The 13,593-nt window shown below is 42.0% G+C and overlaps 1 protein-coding gene across 19 annotated transcripts in view; it reads left to right on the forward strand.

Moving 5' to 3' along the window:
• Positions 1-13,593, forward strand: part of APBB2 (amyloid beta precursor protein binding family B member 2) — a 162,038-nt gene that overhangs the window by 72,433 nt on the left and 76,012 nt on the right. For all 19 annotated transcript variants that reach the window (XM_083754913.1, XM_083754908.1, XM_083754906.1 and 16 more), the window contains one exon: positions 1,995-2,819. In XM_083754913.1, the coding sequence (XP_083611039.1) occupies positions 1,995-2,819 (825 nt within the window). The remainder of the gene's footprint in view (positions 1-1,994; positions 2,820-13,593) is intronic.

Raw genomic sequence — 13,593 nt, forward strand, 5'->3', positions numbered from 1 at the left:
GGTCGCGGACTCTTCCAGTTAGGTCAGCTAGTTCCGAAAACTCCATCATCTTCATCTGCCATTCTTCCACTGTAGGTAGTTCTTGCGTTTTCCACTTTTTAGCTATTAAAATTCTCGCAGCAGTTGTGGCATACAAAAATAATTTAACATCTTCCCAGCCACTCTGGGCGGCTTCCAACCGAATATTAAAAACAATACAGCATCAGACATTAAAAACTTCCCTACATAGATATCTCTTTTCTTATTCAGCAGACAGAAGCCCAAGAACCAGAACCGCTCCATATGTCTGCATGGCACCCCAGGTTTATTAGTGTTTTGCCATGACAAGCAAAGTATGAAAGAAGAGCATGTGTCTCAAAATACTTGGGGATATGTTGTAAACACCTACTGGAGAGAGCTAGGATTGGTTCTGAATTCCTGGCACATGGCCATTATGTGATAGAGATTCACATTTCCCATTCACGCTTCCTAAAGCCACTGAAGTCTCACACAGAATTTAGCCCTATGTGTTTGCTGTAGGAAACTCCAGTGAAAACAATGGTGTATCTGCAATGCCATGTAGAAAAACAATTATACCCTGTTTTGTTCTTCAGTGATACCGCTGAAGAACGGTGATCCCACTGAAGCTCCTGTCCTACTGACCAGGTCAGTGGCAGTCTTGATTTTTGTACCTTAACTGAAAAGTCAAAATAGCACCCAGAGAGTGTTAAGAGGAAGAATATGAAGACGTTTGGTCATTTTTTTCTGATGGCCGATGCTCAGAAGCTGTCAATTTAGCGTACATCACTTCTTCCATTTCATGTGCCTGAAATACCACAACTCACTTTCTTCTCCTTCCCTTCTTAGTATCTCCCCCACCCCACTTTATAAATGCTACTCCTATTTTTATAGAGTTACCACCTCTTTTTCCTTATTTGTGATGAATTGGGGGGGGGGGAAACAACTGTTAATTTTAAAAAGTGATAGGGTCCGGAGTGAGGAAAAGCAGTCCCCTTTCACATGCAATCTGCTGGCCAAAGCATCACCACTCGGTGGTGGTGGTTTATGTGCCTTTAAAGGGAAATTAGGCAAATCTGTGGAGGATGGGTCTGTTAACAGCTCTTGAACCATGAATGTTAGATATGCAGACTTCCACAGTCCTGGAAGTTATACTTCTGAATGTCTGGGGATAAACAATGAGAGAAGACACTTCTTTTCATGCCCTGCTTGTAGGTTTCTCTGGTTGTCCACTCTTGGAAGGAGGGTTCTAGATAGGCCCTCAGTATGATTGAACAAAGCTTTTCCCTTAAATATAATCATAAAGGAAAAGTTCTGAGGGCCTACCAAGAACCCTCTTTCTATTCTGCCCTTCATAGTAACAGACAAAATCAATACCCGCTCTCCCCAATTTAGAAGGCCATATATTGTTCTTAAATACACCTTAACCCAGGGCAGTGCCTTGTCAGTCTCCACCAATGCACTCTTATTTTAGTATTGTTACACTGCAAAACTGGGTGGAAAAGCAGAAATCAGAAAGGCTACAGTGAGATTTTGCCATGTTCTTCCCCTACGCAGAATGCATGAACCAGGGGAGGGAAACTTCTGGGCCTCCAGATGTGGTAGGCCAGGGATCCAACTCCCATCAATCCCAGCCAGCATGGCCAATGGTCAGGGATGAAGAGAGCTGTTGTCCAAACAACATCTGGAACCACAAGTTTCCCATCCCTGGCATAAACCTTTCAATTTCCCTGCTAAGTGGTATGAAGCTTTGGAGAGATTGGCATACCTGGTTGCGCCTAGCTACCATGAAGGAGAGCTGTATTGAATGAGCTCACTAAAACCCTTACCCCTCCTCTGGTTATCTGCGACCTGCCATTAAATTCAAGACATTGCTGCTTATTTCATGGGTGGATATGTATGCAGGCTTTTCAATCCTGTTTCCAAGCACACTTAACACCTGTTGATTATTATGCTTAAGGATACCTCATGAGTGTTTGTTTCTTCTACTTCCCCAGTTGACTCCGGTGTGGAAACCTTGGCAGGGTTTATGGCAAGCAACAGCGCGACGGACATTGTGAATCGGAACGGTCCTGCCACTCCGCCCAACACACTTCACCTGCGCTCCTCTCACAACGAGCTGCTGAATGCCGAAATCAAGCACACAGAAGTCAAGAACAGCACCCCTCCAAAATGCAGGAAAAAATACGCACTGACTAACATCCAGACAGCCATGGGCCTTTCGGATCCTGCTGCGCAGCCCCTGCTGGGCAACAATTCTTCCAACATAAAGCTGGTGAAGAATGGGGAGAACCAGCTTAGGAAAGCAGCGGAGCAGGGGCAGCAGGATCCTAACAAGAACCTGACCGCTCCTACCACTACCGCAGGCATCAACATAACTTCTGAGAAGTTGGAGGGGAAGGAGCCAAACCAGGAGGATTCCTCAGGCAGCGAAATACTACCCACACAACGCCGGAGAACCAAGAGCTTCCTAAATTACTATGCAGACCTTGAGACATCGGCAAGGGACATTGAGCAGAATTTGGGGAACAGCCAAGTGGCAGGGGAGGAGAAACTGTCCTCACAGTGCAATAGCCAGGCATCCACAGTGATTGTTAACGGGGACGGCTTGCTTCGGAAACAAAACAAGCCAGCGAGTCCGGAAGATGGACAGGTAGCCACCGTATCGTCGAGCCCGGAAACGAAAAAGGATAATCCTAAAACTGGTGCCAAAACAGACTGTGCGCTACATAGGATTCAGAACCTGGCTCCGAGCGACGAAGACTCTAGTTGGACAACGCTGTCTCAGGATAGCGCATCTCCCAGTTCCCCAGATGAAACAGGTACAGATGCTTCTTTTGTATGTTGTGGGTGTGTGGGAAAGCAAAATGGTATGCGCTTGAGTAAATCCTTGCAAAGAGTGAAGTTTAGGCCAGTATATCAGTTGGCTTCAAGGAATGCAGCTGAGATTGCAAATTTTGCCGAGCTTAAGTTTTTATCTTTATAGCGGGACTTTCTACCCTTTAGCGATGCAATAACTCACCTTAAGAAAAGTTTAATTCTTTTGGTCATATAAATGGCTGTGATAAAACTAAAGAAAGTTCAGCTAGCCTGTTAATAATGATCAAATGACAGTGTTACTGATTCTGTCCAGTTGCTACACGAAATTGTTGTTTTAAAACTCAGAGCTTTTTTCCCTGGTACTTTCTGCTTTGCATTTAAATGTAAATTGCGGCAGCTCAATCCTAATCACATTTATTTTCAGAATGTGGCTTTGAGTTCGGTGGGACTTTGCTTCCTGATAAGTATTTTTAGGGTGGAGCTTTGAACTGTTACGGAATTGACAATCAATAATCTTCAGTAGGCAAAGCGGTGCTGCAGTAATACATAGGATTGCATCCAATTCTGGCTTTCTGCTAATGGAAACACTTCCACAAGACGGGGTATCTGATATTTGTAAAGTCCTACTGTGCAGACTTCTAACTCCTGAGGTTTGTGGGATCCTCTGGAACAGAATGGGATATGGCATAAAGGGCTTCTGCAGTTGTTTGGGGTACGAGGATTGTTTAGAATCCGCTAGTCTATTTATACATTTTAAAGTCACACTGTTAGCTTTCCTGTCTATATCATCTGAAGATAGTGAATTACAGACAATAGAAAGTGGACGGGTTCCCCCCCCCCCCAGCTTTTACATGTCAAACTCATGAGTGTTTGTAGTGATGGAACCACACAAATAGTTATCGCAGGGACAAGTGATACTTTCAGTTTTATGGTTTGTTTGTAACCCATGTGATGGCACGTCCACACAGCAAGCTGTTGGTGTGAAAAGCCTCTCCAACATGATGGTGGCCATTTTGGCTATGCCAACATGCTGCCATTTCCCCCCATTGAGTTATGTTGGTGTGATTCAAATGACAACAGCTGCATTTGGGGGAACAGGGTCTCAACAGCTTGGTGTATGATAATGCTCCTGTGTAGTTATGTTTCAAACGTTGCCCGTCTCACTGATTCGGCCCTTGCCGTTTGTTCTGCATAGATGAGGTATAAGCAGCCGCAGGATTGACTCCAAGCCCAGAGGGTGATCTAGCGAAAGCCTTCCCTTCTTGGGTTGTTTTCTCCTTGTTCCATCTTTTTGTCTCCTCTCCATACCCCATATCTTAGTGTTGTTGCCTGCTATTAACCTGGTTATTTATCAGGTCTTGCCCAAATCACCCACTGCTGCTACTCATGCCCTGCTTCTCCCTTTCTTCCCTCTCCACTTCCTCTTCCAAACCTTTTGCATCCCTTCTCTTAAATCTTCTGCTGCGCCTCTATATCCCAGAGGTGCTGGGCTCTGGCCCCAGCCCATGTATCTGTTGCTAAGGAAAAAGAGAAGAAAGAGAAGGCAATCATAATTCAGACCACACTTTTAAAAACATGGTTTTCAGGTTTCCCCAAAGCTATGAAACAAGACATTGAAATATGAGTGAATTTGGCCTGATAAATCTGTGCTTCAGCATTTTTTTTTAAAGCAGCATAGAATTCCTGCCAAAATTGTCTACTTGATATATGCTCCTAAGTGGATACTTAAATCTGTAAAAAGAAGGGAAGGGGCTGCCATTCCTCCCAGTGGAATGGAATCCAGCAGCTGCTAGACTATCTAGCAAATTTAGAGTGCGTCAGTGTGTTTAAAACTGTGCTTCTGCATAATGTTGCATTAATGCGCAAGCGATCTAATTCCAATGGCTATATGCAAAGAGGATGCCCAATCCTGGGGCAAACCTATAGCCTTATTTCCTTTCCTGAATAGCAATGTTAGGCACGTAAAAGATAAAGCTATGACAGTACATCAGGTAAGTAGCCTCAAAATTGACGCACATGTGAGGGAAACTGGAATTACAGGTGTCATTCCTAGTGAGATAGAGTGCTGATTGGGATTGTCCTGTTTTTGCAACCCTCTGACTTACCCCAAATAGATTTCCACCCCACCCCACCCATGAACTCCAACTGAAATATGTCACAAAATATATATTTCAGATGAAATAATGAAGTGTGGGGACAAGAAGCATGAGGCCCCTGTGTGTTCTGTTCTCCTTGCACCTGTGTCCTTGCAGAAGGCATTGTTGACAGAGGCATTATCAGATGATAAATTGATCGCTTGACAGGTTTGCCCCTATTGATGCTGAGAACAAAGCATCCTTGGAACAAGTGCTGTGATGCTGACATCTGTATTGTCTGGTGGTTGTGTTTATTGTGTTTATTTGTTTAATTTAGTTGTTCAGTTTATATCCTGCCCTTCCTCAGTTCCGTTGATTGCAGAACTGGTTACGTCTTAGCACACATTTTATACAATAAAATGTAAATAACTGCTATACTCTAGCATACAGCAAATGCCAATAGAATGGTCACATGCACACACTATATATTTATAAAGCACTATTATGCCACTTCAACAATCTCAGAGGTTTCTGGGTACTGTAGTTTGTTAAGGGTGCTGGGAATGGTAGCTGAGCATCCTCAAATGCTACAGTTCCCATGATTCTCCATGACTGGCACAAGAGTGGTTTAAAAGTATCATGTGGATAAGATTACAGCAGCTCTTTAGCAGCAGCCTGCAGATAATTCACTCATCCCCCTGCCAAAAGCCTGGGTGAAAAGATTAATGAATAGCAAAAAAACAAATAATGGCAAATGTGGTCATAAACAGGAATTGGTCCCAAGCTTTAGTATAACTAATAAATATGAGGTCAACAAATTAAAAGGCCCCAGGTGGTAGGTACAAAGAAAAGGAAAGAGAACAAAGAAATGATGCAACAGTCACATCTTTAAAAGTCAGGTGACACTGCAGAATAGTTTATCTGAGGTGGCATATGTCAAAGCATTACCTGAGCACCTTTCAGTGTTCCCTAGAATATCCTGAGCTCCCTTCCTCACCCTTTTCACTTTACTAGTCTCTTCCTTGACTTTTTACCTGATGAGAATTCCTGGATGCCAAAATCCAAACTGGGGACAAGTACTGTGTCAAAATTTGCAGCAAAGTAAAGCATGGAAATATAAGCTTTTAGACCTTTAAAAGAGGCCCTTCTGAGTTCCAAAATGTCCCCTTAAAATGTGGCTTTCCAAAATTTCCCTCTTCCCCAGCGTAGGAGAAGACCACACCTTTGGTACGTTAAAAATGGCTTACTTGCAAACTGTTCAAAGGCCAGATTCATATGCTTCAGAAAAGGTTTCACGGGCAGTAGAACTGAGCTTGGTGGTGAAAGTTCCTAAATGATTGGTTTAGGAACTTGAGCGACTGGTGAGAGCCACGCAGTTTGAGCTGGGGCAACTAGCTCAAACCTCATCACATGCTGAGCTTCTCAGGTAGCCTGGGAAGTACAAAGGTTTGATGATCTAGTTCCTCCCAAGGTGAGGGGGAAGTAAGGTAAAGGTAAAGGACCCCTGGACAGTTAAGTCCCGTCAAAGGCGACTATGGAGTTGCAGCGCTCATCTCGCTTCAGGCTGAGGGAGTCGGTGTTTGTCCACATGCAGCTTTCCGGGTCATGATACCAGTATGACTAAACCGCTTCTGGAGCACCGGACCACCGTGACGGAAACCAGAGTGCACGGAAACGCCGTTCACCTTCCCGCCACAGTACCTATTTATCTACAGTGGTTTACAACCATAATCTGTTCTGGAGGTCCGGTTGTAAACCAAAACAGGTTGTAACCCAAGGCGCACTTTCGCCAATGGGGCCTCCCCAAAAAATGGGTTGTAATCCAAAAAAAGGGGGGTTGTAATCCAAAACGGTTGTAATCCAAAGCTGTTGCAAACCAAGGTACCACTGTACTTGCATATCATCCAGTTTTCTTAATATTTTGTACACCTTGGTCACAATTTCTGTTGGACTGAATGTAGATGGAACAAGGCAATGAAATCCTTGTGTTCCCTTGATAACTTTCATTCTTTCAAAGCGTCATTTTAGGAAGAACTTTCTTCTTTTTCTGTATTCCTCATTTGTTGGAAATAAGAACTGGATAGAAGGGATGTTATCTTGGCACCAGGTTAACAGTTCCAGCAGTGTAATAATTTTGTTTGATATGTATTTTGATGTAATGTTCATGAAATGAAGTACTAACAAGAATTCTTTCAAAGCGTTAATTCTATCATGCAAGCTATCACTCCGCTTTGGAACACATTTTAAAAGAAAAGCCTGACTAGCTTCTCAGACACCTTTTAATTGAATAACTTTCTAAAGAAATGTCTGAAGTAACTGATATTATAGTTAAGTCTTTTTCATTCTGTTACATTTTACTCCAAGAAGACCCATTTATCCTAAATAGAACCCAATAAAGCAGACATGTATGTACAAAATATTTTTATATGATCCCATTGAGATCCCAATATGAATTTTGGCAGGTAGCTCTTAGAAATATTAAATAAGCAACACATTTTTTGAAAAATCAAAATCATATTAAATTTTTTTAAAAAAATGATTTTGTAACTTAAATTTAAAATTTAAAGTAAGTCCATCATGTGACATATCATATTAAAGCCCATGCAGTTCTGAAGGGATTGGTGTTTTTAGTTTTGACATATCTCAGTTCCGGCCTGAGCTATTAAGGTTTTTGTGTAGTACGGTACAGCTAAAATTGTCATTTAATTTTTTTTTCAGACCCTCATAACTCACAAACAGAATGAGATAAATAATTAAAATTTTAGATTTAAACTTAGTTTTGACTATTCAGCAAGTGTACAAAATATTAAGAAAATTGGATGACATGAGGTAGATAAGTTGGATCACTTGGTATGAAATGATCCTGGTGTGCTTTTGAAGCTGGGACAAACAACGGGAGTTCACCCTGTTGCACAGTTTCAAATCTCCAACCTCCAACCTTCCTATCAGCAAGCCCAAGAGGCTCAGTGGTTTAGACCACAGTGCCACCCTCGTCTCTGAGAGGAAGTAGACTTAGCTAAGCCTGGCAGGACAGTTTACTCTATGGCATTAACTCCTTCGTGTGTTATTTAGACTTAACCATGTTGGTTATTTGAGACTGGTTTTCCTAAAGTTTTGTCTTGCTTGAAGCTATTGCTAATCTAGTCTGATGGATTATATTAGTAATATTAATATTAATAAATTGCTTTATTGTTAACTGTTCACCCCAGAGTGAACAATCTTTCAAAACAGAACATTAAAATCCAAAATTAAAATCACAGGAATAAGTTGGCTCCCTAAATACATGCATCTTAAGTGTCAAAGGCCAGGTTAAAGTCTTAGGACTTTGCAGTCAGGAGTGTAATGCCCCTCTTGCGGCCATTGTCTTAGCTGTTTTAATATCATAGAGAGGTTGATGTGACAGAGGGGTGTCAGCCCATAGCAAGGGGGCCTGAGTATTAAAGGACAGTGATATGGGCTGCGTCAGGGCTTTTGGAGCCTTGTAAAAGTTTCCACATTAGTGGAATCCATCCCATGACTCCATCTCAGGACTCCATCTAATTAGTTTTAGAAGGTCTAGAATTCTGTACTAAAATCAGTTCAACATGAACGTCCTGGAGGCAGTATAGACTAGAGTGTCAATCAGTGTTACTGAGCATATGTTTTTCAGTGAGACTGACATTTCTGAAACCCTTAACGAGATTTCAGCCTTGAAATGTAGTGTTGTTTTGAGAAAAATTGGGGCAACGATGGGGATAGTGGGCAAAATGCTCACCCTATAGATTTAAGATATTCTGTGTAACAACATTTTTATCATTCCATTAATTTGGGGAAACAGAAAAAAATATGCCTCATTTCAGTATAGGAGCAAAGATACCCAGAGTTTCAAAAAAACAACAGCAGAAATTTCCCATTCAGTTTTTAATTGGATTTTACTACTATTCCACAGAGATATCTTTTTTTTTTTTTAAAGCCATTTCCCTGGTCATTTTGGCTGACACGATTCTTGGCTTTGCTTAAATTATTGATTACAGCAGGGGGGAGGGACTTCCTGATGAGAGCAGCACTCTCCCTAATAGAAGCTTCTCACTAAATCAATTTCTACCATTGCTGCAATGCACCTTCGGGGAGTTGAAGGTTAGGAGCTTCAAGAAGAATTTCTTTTTTTGCCTTCAAGGAGTGGATCTTTGCAATAAATTTTACTGAACTCTTCCTTTTTTTGTGTGTGGCTTTCATGTTTGTAAAAGCAGCCAGGAACAAGACATTTTAATGAATTTTTGGAGGTGGAAGGAGGGTTCTGGCATCCGTGCGCAGATGAGCTGATTAAATCGCGATGTGATTGATGCCTGTAGGCTGTGGGGTCTTGAAAGCTTGTCACTTTGAGCAAAATCAGTCAAGAAATACTTGAGCGTCTGGCAATCTGGCAATCGGTTCAGTATTGTGTGCACCCACCGCTATAATTCCTTTACAGCTGTCTTGGTTTCTGCCGTCTTGGGGAAGGTAGTCATTTATATGGGCAACATGTGGCATTTCCACTCTGAAATCTACAGCCTGCCAGGTGGCCTTCCTTTCACCCACCCCAAACTTCATTCCTTGTTAGACTAATTAAATAAATGTTGCCTACGTAGCGGTAGGTCCCCCAGCCCAGCCCCATTCAGCTGGCAGACAGATCTGGAGGCTTTGCAAAGAGGGCGAGCACAAGCGAACATGAAGCTGTTAGAACATGTGCAGAACAAACTTAAAGGATGCTGGTGGCAGATCAGCTAAGGCTGAACTGCGGAGGAGGAGGAGCGAGCAAATGTGAGTAGCGAGAAATCATATATGTTATTTTTTTCCAGCTTGTCTATGCAAGCTGCCTATTTCTGTATACAGATGTTTAGCAGCTGTTGTCATTGGGGAACATGGGGGTACTTTTAAGTCCTGTTTGCATGTTGTCTGTACCAATTGCAGAGGGAGCTTATCCACTAAGACTGGAGTAATCATCACAGTATGAACTTTGTGTTCTGCTGTTAGCACCTCTGTGTTAGCGCTGGCGAATCGAGTGATTAAGTTAGAAAGCTGTGATCTGCGAGCTTGAACATCTTCACACTGGTTCTGGATTCCAGATTCCCTTGGACTCCTAGTCTCCTGGTTTTCTTTGACATGCCCCTAATCTCTTTCCTGTGTCTACTTTGCTTTAAACACAGTCTTGGTCTTCTCTAATCATGTTCTTCAACTTCAGGGTAAAGCAACTTTTTTCTATAATGGAAGGTTGGTTTTGAACTAATACTCATTTGTTTGGCAGTGTCTAATTGGTTTCTGGCAGTTAATGGGGAATCATTTTCCAGCTCATTTTTAGAGGGGTCACTATTGTTTCACACTGTGGGTTAATCACCAGGACAGTTAAATAAATCAAAGTTAGAAGCCATTGTTAATTCAGTGAACAGAAACTGATTTATAAATCAGTTACATATTTTTATTCAGCTAGAATATAAATATTTTTAAAATATATTTTGCAAAGCTTAGTGAGCTCACCTGGCTCACATGGTTTGTGTGATATTTCAGAAAAAAAGTCAATAATATACTGTTAAAATGTGGAAGGTATACAATACAACATTATTTACTATCAATTGGAGAATATCTCCTTATTCAGGGTTGACCAGTTGGTATAATTGCATTCATTGTGCATTAGCATAGGAATCTGGTGCCTGCAACTTAAAGCTTCAGGCTGCCTCATGTATTGTCATTCTACAGACAATTGATGAAGAGCATTGTCTTGCTTAATTGAATTCCAAAGCAATCAACTTTTTTTGTGGGGGTGGTGGAGAGAAATGGGAGGCTTCTTTTTAAAAAGAACCAAGATTTTGCTGCTAGAATACATAGATTTTTAATGACAATATCCAAAGATGTTTTTACATTACAATATTAGCCACAGTAGTTGTAAGGTTTATACAGCCAGCCAATGAATAGGAAAGGATAATCATCTACTGCAGCTTTCCCAAACCTGGTACCTTACAGATGTTTTGGATTGCAACTATCATTAGCCCCAGCCTGGCACAATGGGAACCCTTCCCTTTTGTGCACAACGAGGGCTCACAATCCTAATAAAGCCCCAATCTGAGATAGTGGAATTATTGGTTAGAATAATAGGATTCTAGAGTTGGAAGGGATCACGAGGGTCATCTAGTCCAGCCCTCTGAAATGCAGGAATGTCAACCGATCATGGACCGAATGGGTTCATTTGAGCAATGTGTCGCTGTGACCATTTTACATTAAGTAGATAATTCTGTAAGTATTGCACACCACTGATGACATTATAAATACTGAAATGTAAGTATCACAAAGGCAGTCTACTACTTGTGCATCTGTTCTCGGAATACAATATTTGTTGTGAAATTGTGATATAAAGTGTCAGGTAAGATATCGTACCTTGTTTATGGGCAGATGGGACAGAGAGGCATTATTGGGTCAAGACCTGCAGTTTTGACAAATGAGTTGGCTGATTGTGCATGCATGTTAGTTAATAAAGCACTCGGATATTCAGTGGTTCAGAACAGGTAGTTTTGTCACCAAGACGGAGGGAGTGCAGGTTTGGAATTTCTAAATTTTCAGTTTGTCAGCAGACTTTGTAACGTGGAGCAGGACTCTGCCAGGGCAGCAAAACACCAACTAAAAATAATAAATTCTTTTTAAAATGGGAATATTCAAATGCTTTATTAGTGGTAACTAAGCTTGATGGTGAATTTTGAGTGAATCATAGGAGAGAAGCGACAGGAGGGCGACTTCTCTAATGTCTCTGCACATTACTGTAAATGGACTGTCCGAGCAGTCCGGTTTTTTATTCATCCATCAGCCAGATTACATCTTGGCACCACTTTTGTTTGCCCAGCAACAGCAGGCTTTAATTAGCGGGATGGATCGGATAAGTTAAAAAAAGAACCAAAAACCTGTTTGCAAAAATCTACAGTTTTATCAACAATGCAGCAATTGCTCTGTTGTGCACTTTCACTTTATAAAACTTTTGCTTCTTCATATTTGGTTTTATGATGATATACTGCTTCCCCATTACCTTTCCTTCCTTCCCCATTACTTATTTGGTTACAAAGCCAGGCTTCATTTGGAGCATGGCGAATTGCCATTTGATGGCTGCATAATATTTGCTTGGCTGGCTGTGAGGTGATGTTCCCTACGATTTCCTGAAGCACATACCTAGGTTAGATTGCCTGGTAGATACCTAGCCTGCAAGCACCATGGTGGCTAAAATTGTTTTTTAGAACAGTTTTCAAATAATTTATTGCATCGTACCTTGAACAGCAAATTCAGAGCCTCCCTTTAAGATTTTGATGCATTTGTTTCTATAAATTAAAACTAGCCTCAAAATTGCCTTGATAGCATGTTGCATTAGTTTTGTTGTTGTTTAGTCGTTTAGTCGTGTCTGACTCTTCGTGACCCCATGGACCAGAACACGCCAGGCACTCCTGTCTTCCGCTGCCTCCCGCAGCTTGGTCAAACTCATGCTGGTAGCTTCGAGAACACTGTCCCACCATCTCGTCCTCTGTCGTCCCCTTCTCCTTGTGCCCTCCATCTTTCCCAACATCAGGGTCTTTTCCAGGGAGTCTTTTCTTCTCAGGTGGCCAAAGTACTGGAGCCTCAGCTTCAGGATCTGTCCTTCCAGTGAGCACTCAGGGCTGATTTCCTTAAGAATGGATAGGTTTGATCTTCTTGCAGCCCATAAGAATTAGTTAGCTGAATTAGTTAAAAAGGTAAAGGTAAAGGGACCCCTGACCATTAGGTCCAGTCATGGCCGACTCTGGGGTTGCGGCGCTCATCTTGCTTTATTGGCTGAGGTAGCCGGCGTACAGCTTCCGGGTCATGTGGCCAGCATGACTAAGCCGCTTCTGGCGAACCAGAGCAGCGCATGGAAACGCCATTTAACTTCCCGCCAGAGTGGTACCTATTTATCTACTTGCACTTTGACGTGCTTTCGAACTGCTAGGTTGGCAGGAGCAGGGACCGAGCAATGGGAGCTCACCCCGTCACGGGGATTCGAACCGCCGACCTTCTTATTGGCAAGTCCTAGGCTCTGTGGTTTAACCCACATCGCCACCCGCGTCCAGCTGAATTAGTTAGCTTCAAGGAAAAAGTGGTAGTTGTAAGAAAAAACTTGTCTTGGTAAGAAGTTTTTCCTTTCCTCCCCAATTTGCCTTTTATTAATGAATCCAACACCTATAAAGACATGCTTCAAGGCCAGTTTCCCCAACTGGCTGATCCCAAATCTGCAAAGGACAACAAGCTCCAGGCTTCTAGGCTTAATTGACTAATGGTGCAAGCCTAACCATGTCTACTCCAAAGGAAGTCTGGTTGAATTTACTCCCAGGTAAATGGGGTTAGGATTGCAGCCTAGGGGTTCCAAAGAAAAAGCCTATGTATGGGATCATCATTTTGGAAAACAGGGGCATTTCCCCATTAAGATGTGGGTCAGAACTCATGCAGCCTGGTGAATTGTTTTCCATTAAGGTTCTGATCCAGATGTTAATACAGATGGGGATGCTGATTTTTAGCCTAGTAATTTTCTAAAATCATAAGTGCAGCTGATTAAAACTTCCACAAATGGGAAGACCAGACTGAAGACTTTGGACTAAATACCAGACTGAAGACTTTGGACTAATGGGTGGTATTCAACAAAGCTTAACCTCTTGAAAGTAATGAACCTAAGTTAGTCGTGTTCTTTAATATCATTGAA

This window comes from Podarcis gaigeae, assembly GCF_964106915.1.
Source record: "Podarcis gaigeae genome assembly, chromosome: 9".
NCBI lineage: Eukaryota > Metazoa > Chordata > Lepidosauria > Squamata > Lacertidae > Podarcis > Podarcis gaigeae.